The 22,424-nt window shown below is 39.7% G+C and overlaps 1 protein-coding gene across 5 annotated transcripts in view; it reads left to right on the top strand.

Moving 5' to 3' along the window:
* arfip1 (ADP-ribosylation factor interacting protein 1 (arfaptin 1)) overlaps positions 1–22,424 on the top strand; it is a 206,456-nt gene that overhangs the window by 168,596 nt on the left and 15,436 nt on the right. For 4 of the 5 annotated variants that reach the window (XM_043699966.1, XM_043699976.1, XM_043699996.1 and 1 more), the window contains 2 exons: positions 2,846–2,961; positions 17,768–17,989. In XM_043699966.1, coding sequence (XP_043555901.1) covers positions 2,846–2,961; positions 17,768–17,989 — 338 coding nt within the window. The remainder of the gene's footprint in view (positions 1–2,845; positions 2,962–17,767; positions 17,990–22,424) is intronic. The other variant, XM_043699985.1, reaches the window with a different exon arrangement.

Consider the following 22,424-nt stretch of genomic DNA (forward strand, 5'->3'; position numbering starts at 1 on the left):
TCAGCTTTGTTCCTGAGAAATGTCTTCATGATTTAAGTGGGTCTTTAATTCTCTTCTGTCTGTCAGAAATTCTTTACTGTTTTCATTTTTGTTTTTAAATTTGGTTATATCTTTCAGACTTCTTAAATTCCTGCAGTTATTGTTGAGTTGTGTCCTTTTTTGTTTCCAACGTGTTTTGCATTTCTGTGTTTTGCTACATTTGTTTTGAGTGTGTGTTTATTTTTTGTGTATTGCAGTGAAACTGTTGAGTAGATTTGGGATTGTCAATACCATTTTCTTGGTCTAACAACCATTGGTTTACTCCCATGTTTTCTACTAAAGTTTATCTATTTTATAAAACCATTAGTATTATTTAAAAATGTGTTTCATTTACCTTCCCCCTCCCTTTATGAGAAGGGAAATTAGTATTATTTTGATCTTCTAGTTTTTCACACCTCTTGGAATGGACCTATATATTTATTTATAATTTGTCACTGGAAATTTGTGTCCGGGAAGACATAGCAGTCAATAGAAGAGTTCTACCGAAGGACAAATATAATTCATAGCTTAATTGGTTGTTTTAATCTTTTTCCTCTACTTACAAGACGGTGTAGCATGTTTCTATGTCAAGTCACACTGCACCTACTTACAAATCTAAGCATTGCTGAAAGACACCATCTAAGTTTTCGTACATGCCTTGATTGGAAGCCCCAGTAACCTCAAAGGGCTCTGAAATCTGTTCCTTAGAGAGCGGCCTTACCCTTCTTTGAAGAAAGGACTGAAATATCCTAGCTTTAAGTGTAGTTTATAAATGCCATATTGAGATTACCAAGGCATGAACTGTGGTTGATCATGGTTTTTGTTTCCTCCACACCATTGATTTCACACACTGCTTGATGAATATAAGAGGTGCTGGGTGAGGGATGCAACACCTTTCAATAGCAGTGGAGGGAAAATGTGCAATACTGTTGGCATGCTGCTGTTATTCATTCCCTACTAGCTGATTTAGAGTGCACTTGCTCTTCTAGTTGCAATTAGTATGTTCCATGGGATAGAACACGAAATATAGGCTGCGATTTTCATCTTGCTTCTGAACTCACTGTTTTCTAGCCTTTAAAATGAATGGACAAATAATAGGCTGGAAAATGCAAAGGAGATGGTGCAGGCTTGGAGGGCCGAAGGGTCTGTTCCTGTGCTGTAATTTTCTTTGTTCTTATACAAAGAAAACTTGTGATTAATTGTTTGCAAGCGCTTTTGAGCTGAATAAAATAAAATTTTTTAAAAATGTGGGCAACCCAATGAAACCCTTAGAGAGATTGAAATGAAGCTAGTTTAACTTCCATCAGGGAGTGTGTTATTAGATGTATTTAAACATGTGTGAAGCATAACTGACACACTACAATTAATGTAGCTTGATGCCATCTGCTACAGCATGTGCATTTACAGAATGTTAATGTCACCTGATGTCGCTTCCCTATGAACAGGGAAGCAACGTACTGAGGCACAGTTAAAATGATTCATCATTTTATTATTTCTAAGACCAGGTAGGAGCAAAGGTTCTGTATGGTGTATTCTGTTTTAATTTCCATTCCACTTGGTGTTTCAAACACCCACAAAGCTACTTATACAAATATTAGTTCTTGCCTTTGTAATATCCTCTTTCATCTGTTCAGTCAGTAATGTCGAGCTCACACTAAAGTCATACCTCCAATTGAGCCATGTTGTCATGTTGTAATACAGCTCTAGCTAAGTATGCCTTTATATAATTTAACTTCTGTTCATATTTCTATTGCCATTGCCTTATTTTTATTGTGTACAAGAAGTGACCAGACTAGAATGTTCAAAAATAGTTTCACAGCAGTAGCTGTACCCTAGTTTGTTCCTCTCCTCTCCTGTTCCTTGGTGCTGATATCTCTCAGATTGTGCCTGTCAATTTCAATTGTATTTAACTGAGCCAGCAGGCTGAAGGCCTGTAGTGCAATCACAAGCCAAACCTGATCTGATCCTCAAAAGATGTCTACTCATAGGCATTGCCAGCAGACTTGCTGTGTTTTCCTTCTTGTTAAGAATCCTAGTTTTCATAACAACTGTAGTTTTGAGACTAAATGCCAATTTGGAATCTCCCACTGACCCTGGCTTTCAAAAACTAAGTACAGAATGCAGATTGAACCTGGTGATATTGAGCTATTTAGCTCAGCACTTGGATGAACCATTGAATAAATTTAAATTAACAGTAGTGACTTGCAATTATTTCAGACTGTGACTCCTTTTTTAATGTTCCAGATCTTGCTTCTACTGAAAATAAGAGCAGCAGAGGTGTTCTTTATAATATTCTAAGAACATGCTTTGTTATAAGGTTGCCATATGTGAGTAAAAATTCCTGGTTAAAAATCTTGTTTATCAACCATGTAAATGTGTCCAAGGACGATGACTTGGGATTTGCCCTGAAGTAAGTATTCAAAGGATACTCCCAAATAAAGAATGATGATGGCCTTGTCATCTGTTCAATTGTTTCTATATTCCCTTCACTAGATTGAAAGATCTAACTTTTAAAATGTACCTATTAATGATTGGGTTCTGGGCCAGCTTCTAGGATTGCATGCTGTTTAATGTGAATCAAACACCACTTTGCATACTGAGATATATAAGTTTCTGAATGGGAGACTTAAGTTGACATCTACACGGTGAAGGTGGATTGGAATAATTATTCTATCTACAGGTTTCCTGGATCTGTTTTTGCTTTGTGTCATTAATTACTTCCAATCTTCAATTCTCTTATTTCTGTTTTCTTTGTATGTGTTCTTCCTTATGCTTTTTGTGTGAAATTTAACTTAAATATTAATTGTATATGTTCCTTCATTTAAAGCAGGTGGCCTGAAGAGCACTCAGAGTGGTCCTGTTGTCATTACCGATGACATATCGAAGAATATTGCTCTTGAAAAACTTGAACAAGTGAAAAAATGGAGCATAAGCACATACAAGGTACACGCTGTGGAGCTGTTTTCCATGTATTTTCTGCTGGAATATTGCATGCAATTGTTCAACAAATGTGTAGTGGATGGTTTCAGGGTATTGCAAGGACAAGATGTTGCCTATGTGGCTTACATTTCTGGATATTAAATGCTATACTATATAGATGTGAGCCTTGTCTCACAGACTTTTCTCGATAATGCCAATTTTTAAGGAAATGTGGCAAGCACTGCAATGAGTTCTTTCTCCGATGTGCTCTGGGTAAATCCGCTCCAAACTTATTATTTTTGAGCCAACAAATCTCAGTGCAGAGCTGGGCTGAGAGGTGGCAAGTGGAGTTTAATGCAGACAAGTGTGAGGTGATTCACTTTGGTCGGAGTAACTGGAATGCAAAGTACTGGGCTAATGGTAAGATTCTTGGTAGTGTAGATGAGCAGAGAGATCTCGTTGTCCAGGTACACAGATCCTTGAAAGTTGCCACCCAGGTTGACAGGGTTGTTATCTTCGAGGAGAAAGTGAGGTCTGCAGATGCTGGAGATCAAAGTTGAAACTTTATTGCTGGGACAGCACAGCAGGTCAGGCAGCATCCAGGGAACAGGAGATTCGAAGTTTCGGGCACAGGCCCTTCTTCAGGAAAGGGCCTGAAGAACGGCCTGTGCCCGAAACGTCGAATCTCCTGTTCCCTGGATGCTGCCTGACCTGCTGTGCTGTCCCAGCAATAAAGTTTCAAAACTGACAGGGTTGTTAAGAAGGCATACAGTGTTTTAGCACTTTTATTAATAGAGGGATCAAGTTCCGGAACCATGAGGTTATGCTACAGCTGTACAAAACTCTAGTGCGGCTGCACTTGGAGTATTGTGTACAGTTCTGGTCACCGCATTATAAGAAGGATGTGGAAACTTTGGAAAGGGTGCAGAGGAGATTTGCTAGGATGTTGCCTGGTGTGGAGGGAAGGTCTTACGAGGAAAGGCTGAGGGACTTGAGGCTGTTTTCGTTAGAGAGAAGAAGGTTGAGAGGTGACTTAATAGAGACATATAAGATAATCAGAGGGTTAGAGAGGGTGGGCAGGGAGAGCCTTTTTCCAAGAATGGTGACGACTAGCACGAGGGGGCATAGCTTTAAATTGAGGGGTGATAGATATAGGCAGATGTCAGAGGTAGTTTCTTTACTCAGAGAGTAGTAAGGGTATGGAATGCTTTGCCTGCAACGGTAGTAGTTTCGCCAACTTTAAGTACATTTAAGTTGTCAATGGACAAGCAAATGGATGTACATGGAATAGTGTAGGTTAGATGGGCTTCAGATTGGTATGACAGGTCAGCGCAACATCGAGGGCCGAAGGGCCTGTACTGCGCTGTAATGTTCTGTGTTAAATGACAACTCGTATTAACTAAGATGGAATTGTGACCTGTCTACACGAACGGTATGATAATCCTTCTTGTTATGCCTGGTGGTACATTACACGGATTCAACTTACTTCATCACTAAAGCCCAATAGTAGTGTTAAATATACCCTGAATTGTGTGACTATTTTTATTGTGCTATGAAACTATTGAATTGTAAATTTTAAGTGATGCGCATGGAGTTGATTAATACGGTGTTAAATAGAATATTTATTGTATGTGACATTCTTTTTCATTTTGTTTTCTCACGAGCCTATCAATGCTAACATATTTGAAAAACTAATAATCCCACAACACCAGGTTATAGTCCAACAGGCTTAATTGAAAGCACGAGCTTTCGGAGCGCCGCTCCTTCATCAGGTGGTTGTGGAGGACACCATTGTAAGACACAGAATTTATAGCAAAAGTTTACAGTGTGATGTAACTGAAATTATACATTGAAAAATACCTTGATTGTTTAAGTCCCTCATCTGTTAGAATGACCGTGTTAGTTTCACTACTTTCCTATGAAAATCACAAAACCTTTTTTAAAAGTTACATTCTCAGGTTAACTGTAACAATTGGTGTCAGCCCAAATAAGATGTTGAAGGTGTTAGCCCCCTGTGTGATATTGTCTGTGCCAGTTTAGACTGATTCTAATCTAAAAAGTGAGTTAACAGAGTCTTGCATGGATTAATGCAGTTTTTGAGCAAAGTACAATGTAACTCTGGTCATTCTAACAGATGAGAGACTTAACAAACAATCAAGGTATTTTTCAATGTATGATTTCAGTTACATCGCACTATAAACTTTTGCTTTAAATTCTGTGTCTTACAGTTGTGTCCTCCGCAACCACCTGATGAAGGAGCAACGCTCCATAAAGTTAGTGCTTCCAATTAAACCTGTTGGACTATAACCTGGTGTTGTATGGTTTTTAACTTTGTCCACCCCAGTCCAACACTGCATCTCCAAATTATGAAAAACTAATGGCTTTCTTTTCACTAATAGGACAGTTAAATGAAAAATAACAGTTATAACCACTTCCAAGAATACATTATTCCCATCTAGTTTGTTCTAATACATGGCATTACATGAGACAGTACTCAGATTTACTAAGTCAAAAAAAGCTTGGGCAACAATTTAAAATATTAAGATGGAATGTTTTCTCCTGTGGTTTGGTGCTAAGAATTTTTATTATCAAAACCAATGGGAAATGAATACCCAATCTCCTTTTATCATTGTAACTCAGCCCAGCAAAATTTAGTTACTGATGTGAAATGCGACTTTTGTCTGTTATTGGACATTGTAACTGCTGCGGACTAGACTAGGATTTGATGTTGATACCTAACTGTTCTCACTACTATGGTTCATGTGATTTAGTTAAACCCTTGGTGGTATCATGAACAGAGTTTCAGGATTTTAACTAAATGATAACAGCAGCTCCGAGTCAGGATAGTGTGTGACTTGAAGAAGATCTTATTGGTGTTCTCAAACATCTGCTATCCTTAACCATTTAGGTGGCAGCAGCCACAGGTTTGGGAGTTGCTGACAAAGTAGCTTTGTGTAGTTCCTGCAATGTATTTTGTAGATCATACACGTGGCTACCAGTGCTTGTGGAAGAAGTGAATGAAAAATAATTATGGGATACTAATCAAACAAGTTGCTTTATCCCAGATAATGTCAAGCTATTCAAATGTTGTCAGGGCTTCAGACAAGTAAAAAATATTACCTCACATTTCTAACCTCATAAATGTTGAGCATGCTTTTGGGAGTCAGACATTGAGCTGCTTAGTGTATAATTTCTAGCCTCTGACCTGCTCTTGTCACCACAGTATTTATATGCTGTTCCAGTAAAGTTTCTGGTCAGTCGTAACCCCAAGATATTGGTGGGAGTTTTAGTGATAGTAATAAGATTAAACTTCAGTGATAATGGTTAGGTTCTATTTTGCTATAGATGGTCATTGCCTGGCACTTGTCTGCTGTGAATGTTCTTTATCAGATATATATGACTCCAACTGTTGGAGACCTTACCACCTGATTCCCATTTGCTTCAAATTTACAAAAGTGTTTTGACCCCACACTTAGCTAAATGCAGCTAAGGTACCAAGGTCACCCACTGTCACCTCACCTCTGGCAGTAGGCTCTTTTGACCATGTTTGGACCAAGGTTACAATGACATCTGGAGTTAGATGACCTTGGTGAAATACAGACTGATCATCGATAAGCAGATTATTGCCAAGTAGGTGTTACTTGATAAAAGTGTTGCAACATTGTCCTCACTTTGCTTATGACTGAGTGTAGACTGATGGGAGAGTAATTGGTTGATTTGAATTTGCCTTGCTTTTATTAATGAGACATCCAAGGCAGTTTTGCAATTTGTCTAGGTCGGTGCTGGTGTTGTGACTATACTCCTCTCTGAGCACAGCTCCTTAATTTGACCATTGGCCATGGTTTTTGCTGGAGATGGATCTTGAATAAATGCTGGTGTTCATATATAAACATACAATCCTCAGATTCATGTTTATAAATCTGCCTGGCCTTCCATGTCTAAATTGTGTTGCAACATTTGCTGTTCTAACCAACTGTCCAACTTCCAATTTTTGATATCTCCCCTCGATTTCTGTCTCTCTACAAAATGCTTCCAAACCTGTTGAGTCTCCCCAGCACTGTTTTTATTTCTTTCCAATCAGTTCTGTATAGAGTTTGTTGTTACTGTTTGTAGCTTCTCTTAACTGGACTCTGCTGAGCTTTTCCCTATTAGGGATTCCAGAAGCTGGGTTTGTTAGTTTATTTGCTACCTGTAATATTTTGGAACTCTGATATCTGCACGTATCTCTGCTGCTGCTTCTTGGATTCTGTCCTTGACTTTCTTTGTTTGAAGGGTGGCAGTCTCTGTTGGATGGGAGTCACCTATTGCCGTTGGACCTGGAAGTGACTTGGTCCTCACTTTTTCTTTTTGATAATCTTCAAATGCCACTGCCCTGGCTTCTCCTTCTCTAGATTCAATCTGCTAAAGACTGTAGAGTTTGAGGGGAGCAGTACTAATGTTTGGCATGTCTTCTGGCTCATTATTTCCTTTCACATTATCCTTTCCATATCCTCCTTTGTCCCTTTTTGGTCACGAGCAGACTTGGTCAATGGAGGGTTGCAGGAACATTCATAGTAACTGCCCTCATCATTCTAGATATGTACCATCCATGGTTCTCACTGTCTGTGCATCACTGAAGCATTGGTTTGGATAGGTCTCGTAGAGGTAGCCAGCCCAATCACACAGTTTGAAGCACTTAGTCCTTTGCCAGATGGCCTTTCTGTTTGTAGTCTTTGCAGATGACCATGCCAGATATACCACAGGAGCTGAAATTTTTGACTGTTCAGCATTGGCAAAGCTTGCCCTGATTGTAAAGCTAAAGAGAGGGTGGAGGATAACTTCCCACCATTAATGTTCACAGTCACCTTTGCCTGCCATTTACTGGTCAATCAGTTCTCAGTAATGTAGACATACTTGGCAAGAAAGGTAAGCATACCCACAACAGAGCATGGGTTTGTACAGATGTATGGTCATAGCACAATTTTGTTGTAACAGCAGAGTAAATGGTGATTTGCTATGACAATTCTCAGCTGTGGTAGGTTTCTCCTTTCGTCAGACTCCTTGAGGAATTTTATGGCATGCTGTGATCTTCCTAAAGATCAAGTTGGGGAAGTTCTACAGAAAATAAATATCTGTAGCTTCAAATCCACATGCTTTTCTAAAGAAGTTGTGGTCATTGGGTTGTCCTTCCTTTGATATCCTTCAACATCACCCTAATAATGATAGACACAGTAGCCCTACCAAAGACAGACAAACAACTACACTAAAGGGCAAGTGGGTGAAACCTGTGCTGAAATTCTTCCCCCTTCTGCCCCCCCTGCAAGTAAGTGCAAGTCACAAACATCCGAGGAGCTGCCTGTCCTACTGTGCTTTTCCAGCGCCACGCTTTTTGACTCTGACTCTCCAGCATCTGCAGTCCTCACTTTCCCCTAGTTGCTGAAAACATACTGCACAGCCTCTTCCAAAGATCCCACCTTGAAGAAGTTCTCCTTTTCCCTCCAAAAGGCCAAATCTCCCCACCTCCACCCCTCCCAGATCCAAACCTCCAATTCAGCACCACCCTCCAACCCTTCAATCATGAATGTGATGAAGAGCTTATGCCCAAAATGTCCTGCTCCTCCGGTACTGCCTGACCTGTTGCTGTTATTTCCAGCGCCAAGGTTTTCAACTCCGTTTTATAACACACGCAACAGGCTAAATCAGGAGGAAGCAAGGAAAGTACAAAGTGAAAAGTTCAGGGTGTAGGTTTGCTCGCTGAGCTGTAGGTTTGATATCCAGACGTTTCATTACCTGGCTAGAAATTCCTAGAGGCCTGGCACTCCAACCACAACGCTATAAACAAACACAGATCTAGATGCCATCTATCAACCCCTCTGAAAATGAACAGAAAATGACATCACCACAAACTCCAGGAACCCCATCCAGGAGAAAGATATAAATAGAAAGCAGGAGACAACAGCTTCGCTTCATTTGGAGGTCGCCACTGATGATGTTACCTAGCCAGGTAATGAAACATCTGGATATCAAACCTACAGCTCAGCGAGTAAACCTCAACCTGAGCTACAAACCTTGCAAAGTGAAAGGTGATAAGGACTGAGTAACACAAGGGATGATAGTGTGCAAAGCAAATCAAAATTTTAATGTGATACGTATAGAAACAAAAGACAGGTCTAGAGGCGATGCAAAAAAGCAACAGCAGGACCACTACCAGTGTTTTGTCTGGAAAAATGGCTTTTGCCATTCTAATTAACATTGTGTGATATTTCCTTACTTTTTAAAAATTAATTTTCAGCCTCCTATTTGTGACATTTTTAAGTCCATCTATTTCTAGCACTAAAGCTTGGTTTTGCTCACCTGTCAACTGTCGTTATACAGATCTAGGCGTGCAGGCACATAATTCCTTGAAAGTGGTATCACAGGTAGACAAGATGGTGAAGAAGGCCTTTGGCATGCTTACTTTCATTGGTTGGGATGTCATGTTACATCTGTACAAGATATTCGTATGGCAGTATTTAGAGTACTTCATACAATTCAGGTCACCCTGCTATGGGAAGATGATACTAAACTGGAAAAGATGCAAAAATGATTGACAGGATTGCTACCAAAACTGACAAGTTTGAGTTATAAAGAGAGGCTGGATAGTCTGGAAATTTGTTTTTCCTTGGGGTGTCGGAGGCGGAGGGATGATCTCATAGAGTCCAACTCTCCACCTTATCATGAGGGGAATAGATAAAGTGAATAGCCAAGTCTTTTCCTCAGGCAAGGGGAGACCAAAGCTAGACGCATAGTTTTAAGGTGAGGAGTGAAAGATTTAAAAGGGAACTGAGGAGCAACATTTTCACAAGGAGAATGATGTGTACATGCTGCCAGAGGAAGTGGTAGAGGTGAGTACAATAACTATATTTAAAAGACATTTGGATAGGAAGATGGAAAGCAGAGATTTAGAGGGATGTGGGCCAAAGGCATGCAAATGAAACCAGTTCAGTTTAGGCAAGCTGATCTGCATGCACGAGTTGGGCCAAAGGGCCTATTTTCCTACTGTTTCACTCTACCACTCTATCTTAGATCATCGACTGCCAAAAAATCCCATTCATTCCTTCATCGCCATTATTCTTCAGTGCACACCTAGCTCCTCTCTCATATTTTTTTCTCTGTACACTTGAGACCATATAAAGCTCTGCTATCATAGTTTAACTCAGAAGTAAGTTCCATTCCCCTACCATCCCTCTCCTTAGCAAATCACATGGACTCTTGTGGTATAATGTTTTGATTTTAAAACTCTTATGCTTGTTTTCAAATCTCCCCATGGCCTTACTCCTCCCCTATCTCTATAAGGTCCTCCAACCTCTCATGATTCAAGATATCTACACTCCTCCAATTCTAGATTCTTGTGCATTCTTGATCATAATTGCTTCCCCATAGATAGCCATATCTTCAATTGCTGAGGCTCCAAACTCTGTCATTCCCTCACTATACCTATCGACTGTTTTGTCTTTCAAGACACAAATTAAAACCTCTCTCTTTAACCAAGCTTTTGGTCTCCTAACCTTGTATCTTTTTCCTTGGCTCAGTTTTATTATTGTTTTGTAATGCTGCCCTAAAGCTTTTGTATCATGTAAATTTGAAGTTAAAGTCTGTTGCCCAGTTTCCTGCTCTTGAAAACTGTAATTTGTCATGGACCTTAAAACATAAGAGCAGGTGTATAGACTCTTCAGCCCTTTGACTCTGCTCTGCTTTTAAATATGTTCATCACAACTGCTATCACGATATTATATTTCTGTTTTCTCTCTGTTCTTCTGATGCCTGTAATATTTAAGCATTTTTTCTTGACAATGACTCTGCCTTCTCTGGTAGACAATTCCACAGGTTCATTAACCTTTATGTGAAGTTTTTTTTCCCTCTTTTTCAGAACGGCGCTGGCACAGTAAGTAGTGTTTGGGCTCCTGATGCTGTCCGCTTCAGGCAGGCTGCATCCTTCTCTTTTGCGTCTTTTTCTTTCTCTTTTGTTTCAGTTTCTGACGTCATAGGAAACCTGGAGCGGTGTTCGACGCGTCATGCAGGGACACCTGACTGTGTTGAGCCTGGGGCGTGGACTCAGTGGATTGTTGGCGGGGACGGTGCCTGGAGCAGGGACTCCTGTCTGCTGTGCACCTGGGGCACGGGGACTCCTTGAGGCTGGGGATACCTTGTAGGGGACCGAGAGCTGTGTTTGAAGACCTCTTGTACAGAAGATGAACTCTATTTATGTAATTGCTTTTTATAACTCAAGATGGTGCCAGATTGTGACAACCAAACACGTTTCACTGTATCTTTCTAGATAAATGGGACAATAAATAAATTACTAATAAAAGGCCTGCTCCATATCCAAAGGCCGTGACCCCGGTTCTAAACTCTCAACGAGGAAAAACATCCTCCCGGAATCTAATTTGTCCATTCCTGTTAGAGTTTTATAAACAGATCCCCTTTCGTCTTCCTTGTGTGAGACAAGGAGATCAAACCTGAATGCAATACTCCAGGTATGGTCTTTCAAGGGCCCTGTATGACTGCAATAAGACATCCCATTCTGAAATTAAATCCTTTTGCACTGAAGGCCAACAAACCAATTGTCTTCCTAGTTGTTGTACATGCCTACTTTGATTTCTTTGCACATCCAACATTGAAATAAAACTCTGCCATTGTATTTTTCATTCCAAAATATGTGACTTTATATCTAACCACATTTTACTGAATTTGCCATATGTTTGTCAACTCACTCAAATTGTCTTAATGACCTTTAAGTCTCCTTGCATCCTCCTTACGACACACAATCCTGTCCAGTCAGCAAACTTTGAAATATTTTATTTAGTTCCCTCATCCAGATCATATATATACATGTATATCATGACTATCTGGGACCCAAGCACTGATCCTTGTGGTATTGCACTCACCACTGACTGCCACCTGGGGAAAATGTTTTTCCAATTCTCTGTTTCCTGTCTGTCAATCAGTTCTCAGTTTATACCAATATTTTGCACTTTAATTTTGTCCAGTAATCTCTTATGTGGGACCTTTATCAAAAGCTAAATACACCATATCCACTGATTTTTCCAGTAACTGTATAACCAGTTACATCCTCAAAAAATCTATAGTAGATTTGTTAAACATGATTTGCGATTCATAAGCCCATGCTGCCTTTGTCAAATTGTTACAACTCAATGTGGTAACATTTTGGAAATCACACCCCAATATACCGAGAGTCATCGCAGAAGTTAAAGACTTTAAAATGAACAGATGAAGATTTTCTAATTTACCCAATTGTCAGACACAAGCTGATAGAAAGCACAGTCCAGGTTTTTGTACTTAACAAGACTTACTGCTTATTACAAATATTTAGATTCTAGTTGCATTTAATTTTACAAATCATTGGTATGTAACACTACTAATTAAAACTCTAATCCCCTTATGAACTTTCCCTTATACACAGGCACATGAAGGGAAGGGGAGAAAAGCATGAACAGAAGGCAGTTCAGTAGTCTTTGTTCAGGAGATCTGATGAGATGTTTCTTGCTGATCAGGAGGTTTCTTCTCAGACGTCCTTTTCCGAAAGCTTTCACTGGTTTACATGAGGCACAACCTGGTTATTTCACTTAGAATGTTGATGACTTGTCAAAGTAAAAATCACATCTTACAGCTGAAGGAGAAATAAGCTGGTTTTCTTCAAATTGTAAGTGGGTTTTAACTGCAGAGAGAAGGTCCCTGAACTAGTGGAAATCTGATTCTTCTATCTGTGTTTTGTTCCCAGACCCAGGCTGTTCATTTACGTGAAAACCAATCTCTCAGTTGTTGGCAAGCAAAAGCCTTTGCCACTGTTAACTGGTCACTAGTCCAGAGACCAATCAATTACTTGTTGCCAACCAAAATTGAAACTGCGCACAACGCCTTGGCATCAATTTGTCTGCAATTCCTGCTTATTCAAGCACCTGTTTACACCGTACCTAACTTGACAAGTTATTTGCTTTTCAAAACATGCAGCAAACACTGGTTTTAAAACAGTTTTTTCTCATTTCAGTCTACAATTTTAAAAAGCACAAATATAAAAAGACATGTTTGCTTTTTCATAACCTGTTAATGCTTTCCGAATGTTTTATTATCATGCCTTTTACAAAAGATGCAGGCACTTTCCTTACTACTGATGTTTGGCCAACTGGTCTGCAATTCCTTTTCTTTGTCTCACTCTGTTTTCAAAGTGATCACAACTCCCTCCCATCCCAATCTGTAGACAAATCTCCAGTCTCTAGAATTTCCAGTGCTACTTCCTTTAGTACTGTGGAATGTCGATTATCAGGTCTGGGTGATTTCCTTTAATTCCACCCTCTCACCAGATCCTGGTTCCCTAACATTTCTGGGAGGTTATTTGTACCCTTCTTTTGTGAAGACAGAACCAAACTGTTCAATTTTTCTGCCAAATCTTTGCTCCTCATTATAATTTGGCCAGTTTCTGACTATAAGGGACTTGCATTTGTCTTTACTGATCTTTTTCTCCACATATTTACACAAGATTTTATGGATAAATGTATGTCCCCTGCAGTTCTGTTCTCATACTATTGTTCCCCTCTTGATCAAACTCTTTGTCCTCTTGGTGATTTCTAAAATGCTCCCAATCTTCAGACTTGCTGCTTTTTCTGACGGTTTTATTTGTCTCTGCTTTGGGTCTCATACAATATCTAATTTATTTCATGAACCATGGTTGAGTCACCATTCTGTTTTATTTCTGTGCCAGACAGGAATGAATATTTGTTGATATTTCCCTTATCCTTCCTTTTTCCTCCAACTTTTAAAACCCAATATTAAAACAGGAAATGCTAGAAATACTTTGATCTTCAAGAACTAGAATTAGTAACATTGTACTCCCTCTTCAGATTTTGTCAGAAGTGCTTTTTATAGCAGTATTTTCTGTTATCATTTCAAATTTCCAATATCTCCCTTTGGTTTTGAATTTCAGCCTTTAAATTACCAGTCACTGCTTCTGATTTTCATCATCTCTTTTCAGTATTGGTGATCGCCTGACATTGATCGAATTGTCAGTGTAAAGATCATGCGTGTTTACTAGGTGTGCTGCCCGAACTAAAAACTGCATCTCTATTGCTAATGAGTATAAACAAGAGAGCTCCACCCTGTCTGTTGAAGCCTAATGGCACCAGTGTAAGACTGAGAAAGCAGGTTGACAAAATTAATAGCCTGACTAGCAATTACCTTTTGGATAACAATCCTGATAGCAGCATTTTCTGATTATTCAAAATTAAAAGCACATTAGTTTTTTTTTCTATTTTGCATTATACTGAATGTTGAACTGAAATTTTGTATAAATCTAAGTGTAGTGGGGAAGTGGGAATCTGATCATAAGTTTTATAAATTAGTGTCACAATTGAACATTGATGAAACGTGAGCACGCAGGATTTAACGTTTACGATATAAGGATCTTGCCAAGGCAATTACCGTACCATTCCTGCTTCAAAGATCAACTATAATTAATGTCATGATTAAAATTTGTGTTCACACCTGTCTGCTGCTTTAACTAATGCTTTATTCAGTTGCAACTGAACAGAATATTTGTAGGAATTAACCATTAAATCAGCAAATTATATCAACTAAAATGGTAGATTTTATAATTATACAGAAAAGTTTGAAAAAGATAGCACTAAATTAGGAAATCAACTTGATGAGTCACAATATCCCACTCGTGAAGGAGCCAAGGTGTCACTAAAGCAAAACTGATGGGATTGAGTGGGTTGAAACTATGAGCACAGTTGCAGATCCTGTGTTTAGTCACATTCTTAATAGTGACAGATTGTGGAGGTGATCAAGATGGGATTCTTGCTGTTGCTGTTGAACCATTGAGGCTTTTGCTGTAAATTTTCAGGAGTCATGCGTGGCACCACTCTTCGGTGCAACAATAGTGGCAGAATGTTCTTTCTAATAATACTATGGAAAAATTCCTGTGATTGGCAATGCTGATTGTCTTTGAAATGCACAAGGCAATTAGTCTATAAAAATTGAACGATGGGTATGCTACTTTTTCAAAAAAAGGGAACTACCTTCCTCTCTGTTCCTTTTTATTAAATTGTTATTTTCTGAATGCTCCCTCTGCCTCATTCTGGTGTGTCAGTAATCAATGCTGCCAATAAAGATTTGTGAGCTTCGAATGGTTTTTTTGTATCGAGCTCTTTGACCATTGGGATTCTTTGGGTAGTTACATTGTGCTCATGTGCTTTTGAGGGGCTGAAGGGCTATTTAGGTTGTTCAGGTCTTTGCAGGTAGTATTCGTTTTTCGAGCGATCTTAAACTCTGAAATGTTCGCCATCTCTGACCATTGCACTCTGTGTTTTATAATCAGTGAATAGGCAGAGTTTATGATCTATGAAATTTAAATGTAATGCCTTAATTCTAATCATTCTGCATAGATGAAGTTTGCCCTTTTGTAATGCTTTAATTTCTGAATATGAATCTTGTTATGATAGACTTTCACAGATAAATAAAAATTCAAAAAACACTCAGGTCAGGTAGCATGTCCGGGGAAAGACATGTATATGTCTCCGATCTATGCTAAAACTGGAAAATTTATAGATTAGGTATTTTTTAAGCAAGTACTGAGACAGTGAGCATGCACTTGGGGATACGTGGGTGTAGATTGGAAGGCAAAAACAAAAGGGAAAGCCTTTGATAGGATTGGAAGCAGGAGTAATATGAACAACAAAAAAGACGATGGTACAAGGTGGAAGGATCACATGAAATAAGTAAATAAAGAGAAGGTGGACTTATGGAATGTGGTGGATGGAAAGAGCAAAGTTGTTATCAGGACAGGTTGATTGAGGAAATGAGAGCAGTTAACATTGTCGAGCTTAATATTGGAATGCTCACGCATTGCCTTTACAGCCCTTCCAGTATGACAACCCTGCTATTACACACACATTTCCCCTCCCCTTTCAGCATTCTGACGGGCCATGTCAGTGGCCCATTCTTCTGTCAATCATTGCCCATCCTTCTGTCAATCATTGCCCATCCTTGAGCATCTTCATACAAGAGCATCAGATGCAGTATCTACTGTTTCACATCCTCCCTTCTGACTGACGAAGCACCATAACACAACTTCCAAGTGTAACTAGTATTTAAAAAACAAAGGCTTGCATTGATATACCACCTTTTGATGCTTATAGGACAGCCCATAGCACTTTACAGCCACTGAAGTACTTTGGAAGTGTAGTCATTGTTTAATGTAGAAAATGTGGCATTTACACATAGCCTACCTCCGCAAACAACAGTGTGATGATTACCAGTTGTCTGTTTTTAGACACAATGGTAACTCTATTACTCCCCTTCAGAATTACGCCATTGGATCTTTTACAACACTTGAGAGGACTGTTGGAACCTCAGTTTAACATGTACCCATAAGGATTTACTTGTCTTACTTTCAATTTGTATCCTGAATTTGCTGCCCATAAAGCAATCTCCATTACATCTGTAGTCTCCTACATTTGTGATGTCTCTTTCATTTGCGGCCTCTGCTATGCAAGACCAAACAGAGGACTGGTAATCACTTTCTGAACACCTCTGTTCAGCACGGCCCTGAGCCACTACTTGCCAAGTGAATTCTCTTTATATTTTGATTAGGCACATTACAGCCTTCTGGGCTCAACATCAGTTTTAAGAATGAGATTCTAGTCGTCATCTGTATTTTTTTATATAAATAGTAAGTAATGATGATGATCCTGTTTTTCCTCACTCATCCCATCATCTTCCCTTTTGTTAAAAGCAAAATGCTGCAGATGCTGAAAGTCTGAGACAAACAGAACGCTGAAGAAACTCAGCGGATTTGGCAGCATTTGTGGAGAGAGAAATACAGTATATGATTTGGGTCTGGTATGACTCTTCAGTACACAGTGCTGACATTCACAGTTCTAATGAAGTCACAGTCCAGTGTTTACCTTCCCTTTTGTTGTCTTATCTCATCGCACTTCCAATCCAATCCAATCATGATTGAATTTCTCCTGCTTCGCTGTCTGCACACAGATCTTCCTTGCAGTTCTTTCCTTGTGTTCTCTCTTCTCTGCCTTTTCTTTGTTTGTGCTTACTTAAAGCCTATTATGTCTATTTTTCAGTTCTTGTCAGAGTTGAAATGTTAACTGTTTGTCTCCACAGATGCTGTCAGACCTGAGTATTTTGAACATTTTCTCTTTATGTTTGAGTTCAGTATCAATGGAACCTTCTTCCTTATTGACTTTGACAGACTTCACAGCTGAATGCAACCATGGAACAAAACAATGTCTAGTCTGTTTTGCTCTTCCAAATAATTTTTGTATTCCTTGTTTTCAGTACAGATATTGGGTAATTGAAGAGATAGCTTTTATGTTCTTCCTCCTAGTCTTTTTTCTGCCTTTTGGAGGAGGTCAGTCTTACTGGCATTTGTTTTAGACGTCTTGACTACCCCCTCAGGGTCCTAACAAAAGAGGACTTATTCTGGAGTTAGCCTAGCTACTTTTAATCTCCTCTTCCATTCTGTACACCCACTAATACATGGATTGGAATTGAAAACCTTTGTCTGTCTGCTGTGGTGCTGCAGAATGCCATTTTTATCCAAAGGAATTTTGTTGTGATGTACCATGTTGTGAGTAATAAATGATCTCCTGTTTTAGTTAAATTTATTGAAAGGTTGTTAACTAGCAGACATTAAACCTACAATGTAAGTAAACAGGAGCTTAGTACGAGTTAATGTTATGTCAATGTTATGTTCTAAAGTAAACACCTCTGTCTTCTTGCCAATTTATTTTTTATTTATTTCTGACAAAAATATGTTGCTTTGTAATTTTTTTTGCAGTGTACACGACAGGTCCTTTCTGAAAAGTTAGGTCGTGGCTCAAAGACTGTGGATCTGGAGCTTGAATCACAAATAGAAATACTGAGGGAGACCAAGAAAAAGTATGAAAATCTCCTGCGACTAGCTCGACAAATGGCAACACAGTTCTACCAAGTAGTACAGACACAACGACAACTTGGGGATGCTTTTGGAGAACTTAGTGTGAAGTCTCCAGAGCTCCATGTAAGTAATTTATTTATTTCCTGATCTTTAAAATTTATTGTATTTTTACTGATTTATCATAAGATTGTTTAATTGTGAATTCTTATAAGGCACTACTGAGCTACACTGTGGACTGATGACATGCACTTTCATGCAGGATTTTCAATGTGACAGAACTTTATCTTGCCAAAAACAAGTTGCAACAAGAGTTGAAAATTATGCTACCTCAGGGAGCCCGAGACTCTTTTATTTAATATATGGCTTGTTCTAGACTTTGTATTCCAATTTGTCCATTTCTTTGTGATGCTGTGCTCTTGTGTTTGAAAATGCATCTGCACCAGTTCAAAACATACTTTGGCTCTACTGGAGCTGCAATTCTTCTAGATTTCAGTGAAAGTCTTATAGGTTGCTAAGTGTTCCCTCTGAACGGCAATCTCTCCCTCAATGTCAGCAAACTGAAGGAGCTGGTCATTGACTTCAGGAAGCCAAGTGGTGGACACGCCCCTGTCCGCATCAATGGTGATGAAGTGGAGGTGGTCGAGAACATTAAGTTCCTGGGAATGGTGATCACCAACAATCTGTTCAGGTCTACCCACATTGACATTACAGTTAAGAATGCACAGCAACACTTCTGCCTTCCTCAGGAGGCTAAGGAAATTCAGCATGTCCATAAAGACATTTACAAATTTTTATAACTGTACCACAGAAAGCATCCTATCTGGGTGCAGCACAACGTGGTACGGCAACTGCTCTACCCAAAACCGAAAGGAACAGCGGAGAGTTGTGACCACAGCCCAGTCCATCACACAAGCCATTGAATTCATCTATACTTCCGCTGCATCAGGAAGGCAACCAACATAATCAAAGACCCCTTCCACACAGGTTATACTCTCATCCATCCTCTTCGTTTGAGTGGAAGATATACAAGTTTGTATGCATGTAGCTTCAAAAATAGCTTCTTCCCCGCTGTTATCAGACATTTGAATGGACTCTAATGTTAATCTCTCTCTACACCTTCCTGGCAGCTGTAACATTGAATCGTGCACTCAGTTCTGTTACCCTGATGTATTTGTATAGTACAGTCTGCCTGTAAAGCATATAAGACGACACTTCTTACTGTACAGTCTGTTCTGATCTCATGCTTGTTTCTCCAACACAAATTGGCTTTAACGCAATCCAAAAATTTAGACCGTTATTTGTAGAATGTGAACTTTCTTTACATTATTGGCTATAACGTGATTCCGACCCCATTAGTTTCAATGGTACGGCTATAGCGCAAATTTCTTATAATGCAAGATTGGATGAGGACAGAACTATCGCACTGTATCAGAATCGACTGTACCTCGGTACACAGTAATAAATGCCACACTGAAGCTACTACATGCAATTTAAATAGCAGAAATACTACAGTGTAGTCTAAGCTAAGTGATGCAGCAACCAAGGAGCTGCCTTTGTAGCTCCCCATCCAGTTATGAATGGTTGTGGTCAATTAAACAGCCAACTAGAGAGCTGGTTCTGCAAACATTACCATTCTCAATGAAGGTGAAGGGCTTCAGCCTGAAACATCGATTCTCCTGCTCCTCAGATGCTGCCTGACTGGTTGTGCTTTTCCAGCATCACACTCTCGACTCTGATCTCCAGCATCTTCAGTCCTCACTTTCTCTGAATGATGGTGAAGCCCAGCACATCAATGCAAAAAAGAAGCCGGAAGTATTTGTAACTATCTTTAACCAGAGTGCATTATCCAACTCTGTCTGTATTGGTCCCAAACATCACAGTTGCTAGTCTTTAACCAATTCAATTTGTGCTGAAAATGTGTTGCTGGAAAAGCGCAGCAGGTCAGGCAGCATCCAAGGAACAGGAGAATCGATGTTTCGGGCATAAGCCCTTCTTCAGAAGCCCTTCTCCTGAAGAAGGGCTCATGCCCGAAACATCGATTCTCCTGTTCCTTGGATGCTGCCTGACCTGCTGCGCTTTTCCAGCAACACATTTTCAGCTCTGATCTCCAGCATCTGCAGTCCTCACTTTCTCCCCAATTCAATTTGTCCCCTGTGATACCAGGAAACTCTTGAAGGAAGTAATTCCTCCAAACGCCAGTGGCCCTGGCAACATTCAGCTGTGGTATTGAAGACTTGTGATCCCAAACTCCCCAGGTCCTTGACAAGCTGTTCAGTGCAATTACAACATCTGTACAGCATCTGATGATTAAAATGTTTACAAGAAAATGTGCTAGTAAGGTCTCATTTTCAGCAGACACCTGAATTTTAAACTCAGGGAGTCAGAGAGTCAATTGTTACATTTAACTAAAAGCAGCCAGGGCCCCTCATTAACATTGTGCTTTACTGTCTTTTGTAATGGATAACCAGATAATTTTTCATTCTAAAATTTAATTTCATAAACTAATAAAAAATTGGGACATCCTGAAGTGCTTTGCAGCCAGCTAAATATTTTTTGAAGTGTGCTGTTCTAATGTAGCATGACAACATCAGTAATGGGACTGGTTCAGTTGAAGAAACCTGGTTGGCATGGACAAGTTGAGCCAAAGGGCCTGTTTCCATGCAGTATGAATTTATGACTCTAAGAGCACAGCATTCAGATGCATCTCTCAATTTACCCATAGCAGCATAGCTGTTATTGTGTTACCTAGTTGCTTGTTGAGTATCAATCAATTCATGGTTTAAGCCAGGGTTTCCTCCAAGTTCTACATACTGTAGCCATCCCCAATAAAAGCAAAATACGGCAAATCTGAACTGAAAACCGAAAATTGCAGCATGTGAAAAGCGTTCTAAAGAAAAATCATTGGGCTCTCCCAGCAAAGGAAGGGGCAATTTGGATATGAGCCCAGTCAAATGAAAGGCGCATCAGCAGAGGAGCACTTTGGAGAGAGAGACAGTATTACACAGTTAGATTTAAAATAATTACTAAAAAGGATAAGGATGGGCCAAAGTAAATGTTCTAAACTGGAGCAAAGCTACTTTTATTAAGATATCATTCAGCCTGGACTGGGAGTAATTACTTGCTGATAAAACTGTGTTAGGCAATGGTAGGTATCAAGGAGGACTGATTTGGAGATGCCAGTGTTGGACTGGGGTGTACAAAGTTAAAAATCACACAACACCAGGTTATAGTCCAACAGGTTTAATTGGAAGCACTAGCTTTCAGAGCGCCGCTCCTTCACCAGGTGGTTGTGGAGGACACAATTGTAAGACACAGCATTTATAGCCAAAGTTTACAGTGTGATGTAACTGAAATTATACATTGAAAAATACCTTGTTTGTTTGTTGAGTCTTTCATCTGTTCAAATACCATGATAGTTTCACTTGTTTCATGTGTAAATCACAATTTTTTTTTACAAGTTACATTCTCAGATTAACTTGATGTTAGCCAGACAATATGCTGAAAGTATTAGCCCCCTATGTTCTCTGTCTGTGCCACAATGTTGAGACCGATTCTAATCTAAAAAGTGAGATAAGGGTTTTACATGAATTCATGCAGTTTTTGAGCAAAGTAAAATGTAACTCTGCAAGTACAAATTCACCCCACAAATGTATATGTGTGCATGTGGGTTTTTGTGTGTGTGTGTCTGTCTGGGGTGGGGGGTTGTGAGTGTGAGAGAGATTGTATATGTGTGTGCATGTGAGTGTAGAGTGTCCAAGTCTATGAGGGAGAGTGTGTGTGTCTGTAGGAGTGTGTGTGTCTGGGGTGAGGGGTTGTGAGTGTTTGTGAGAGAGAGTGTGTATATATATGTGTGTGTGAGTGCAGAGTGGTCTACGTCTGTGTGAGGATGCATGTGAGAGTGTGGGAGTGTGTGTCTGTAAGGGTGTGTGAGTGAGTGTCTGTGTATACATGTGTGTGGACATAGGAGTGTCTATGTGCGTATAGGAGTGCATGTATGTGTGTATATGAATGTGAAGGAGTGTGTGTGTGTGTATAGTGCAATGGTGGTCACCTGTAGTGTGACATGAGCCCAAAGTCCCAGTTGAGGCCCTCCCAATGGGTACGGAACTTGGCTATCAGCCTCTGCTCAACCACTTTTCATTGCTGACTGTCCCAAAGTCCGTCTTAGAGGATGCTCACCCAAAGGTCCGAAGTTGCATGTCCTGGACCTCAGAAGTGCACCACCTCACAGACTTAGACACTCTACACTCACATACACTCTCACTCACACTCACAACCCCCATCCTAGAGAGACAGACACACACACACACACAAAGACCTGCACACATATACATATACGTTTGTGGGGTGAATTTGTACTTGCAGGGTTACATTGTACTTTGCTCAAAAACTGCATGAATCCATGTAAGACTCTGTTAACTCACTTTTTAGATTAGAATCAATCTAAACATTATGGCACAGACAGGGAACACGGGGCTAACACCTTCAACATAGTATCTGGCTGACATCAATTGTTACAGTTAACCTGAGAATGTAACTTTTATATAAAAAAAGTTTT

The sequence above is a fragment of the Chiloscyllium plagiosum genome, chromosome 1 (genome assembly GCF_004010195.1).
Source record: "Chiloscyllium plagiosum isolate BGI_BamShark_2017 chromosome 1, ASM401019v2, whole genome shotgun sequence".
Classification (NCBI taxonomy): domain Eukaryota; kingdom Metazoa; phylum Chordata; class Chondrichthyes; order Orectolobiformes; family Hemiscylliidae; genus Chiloscyllium; species Chiloscyllium plagiosum.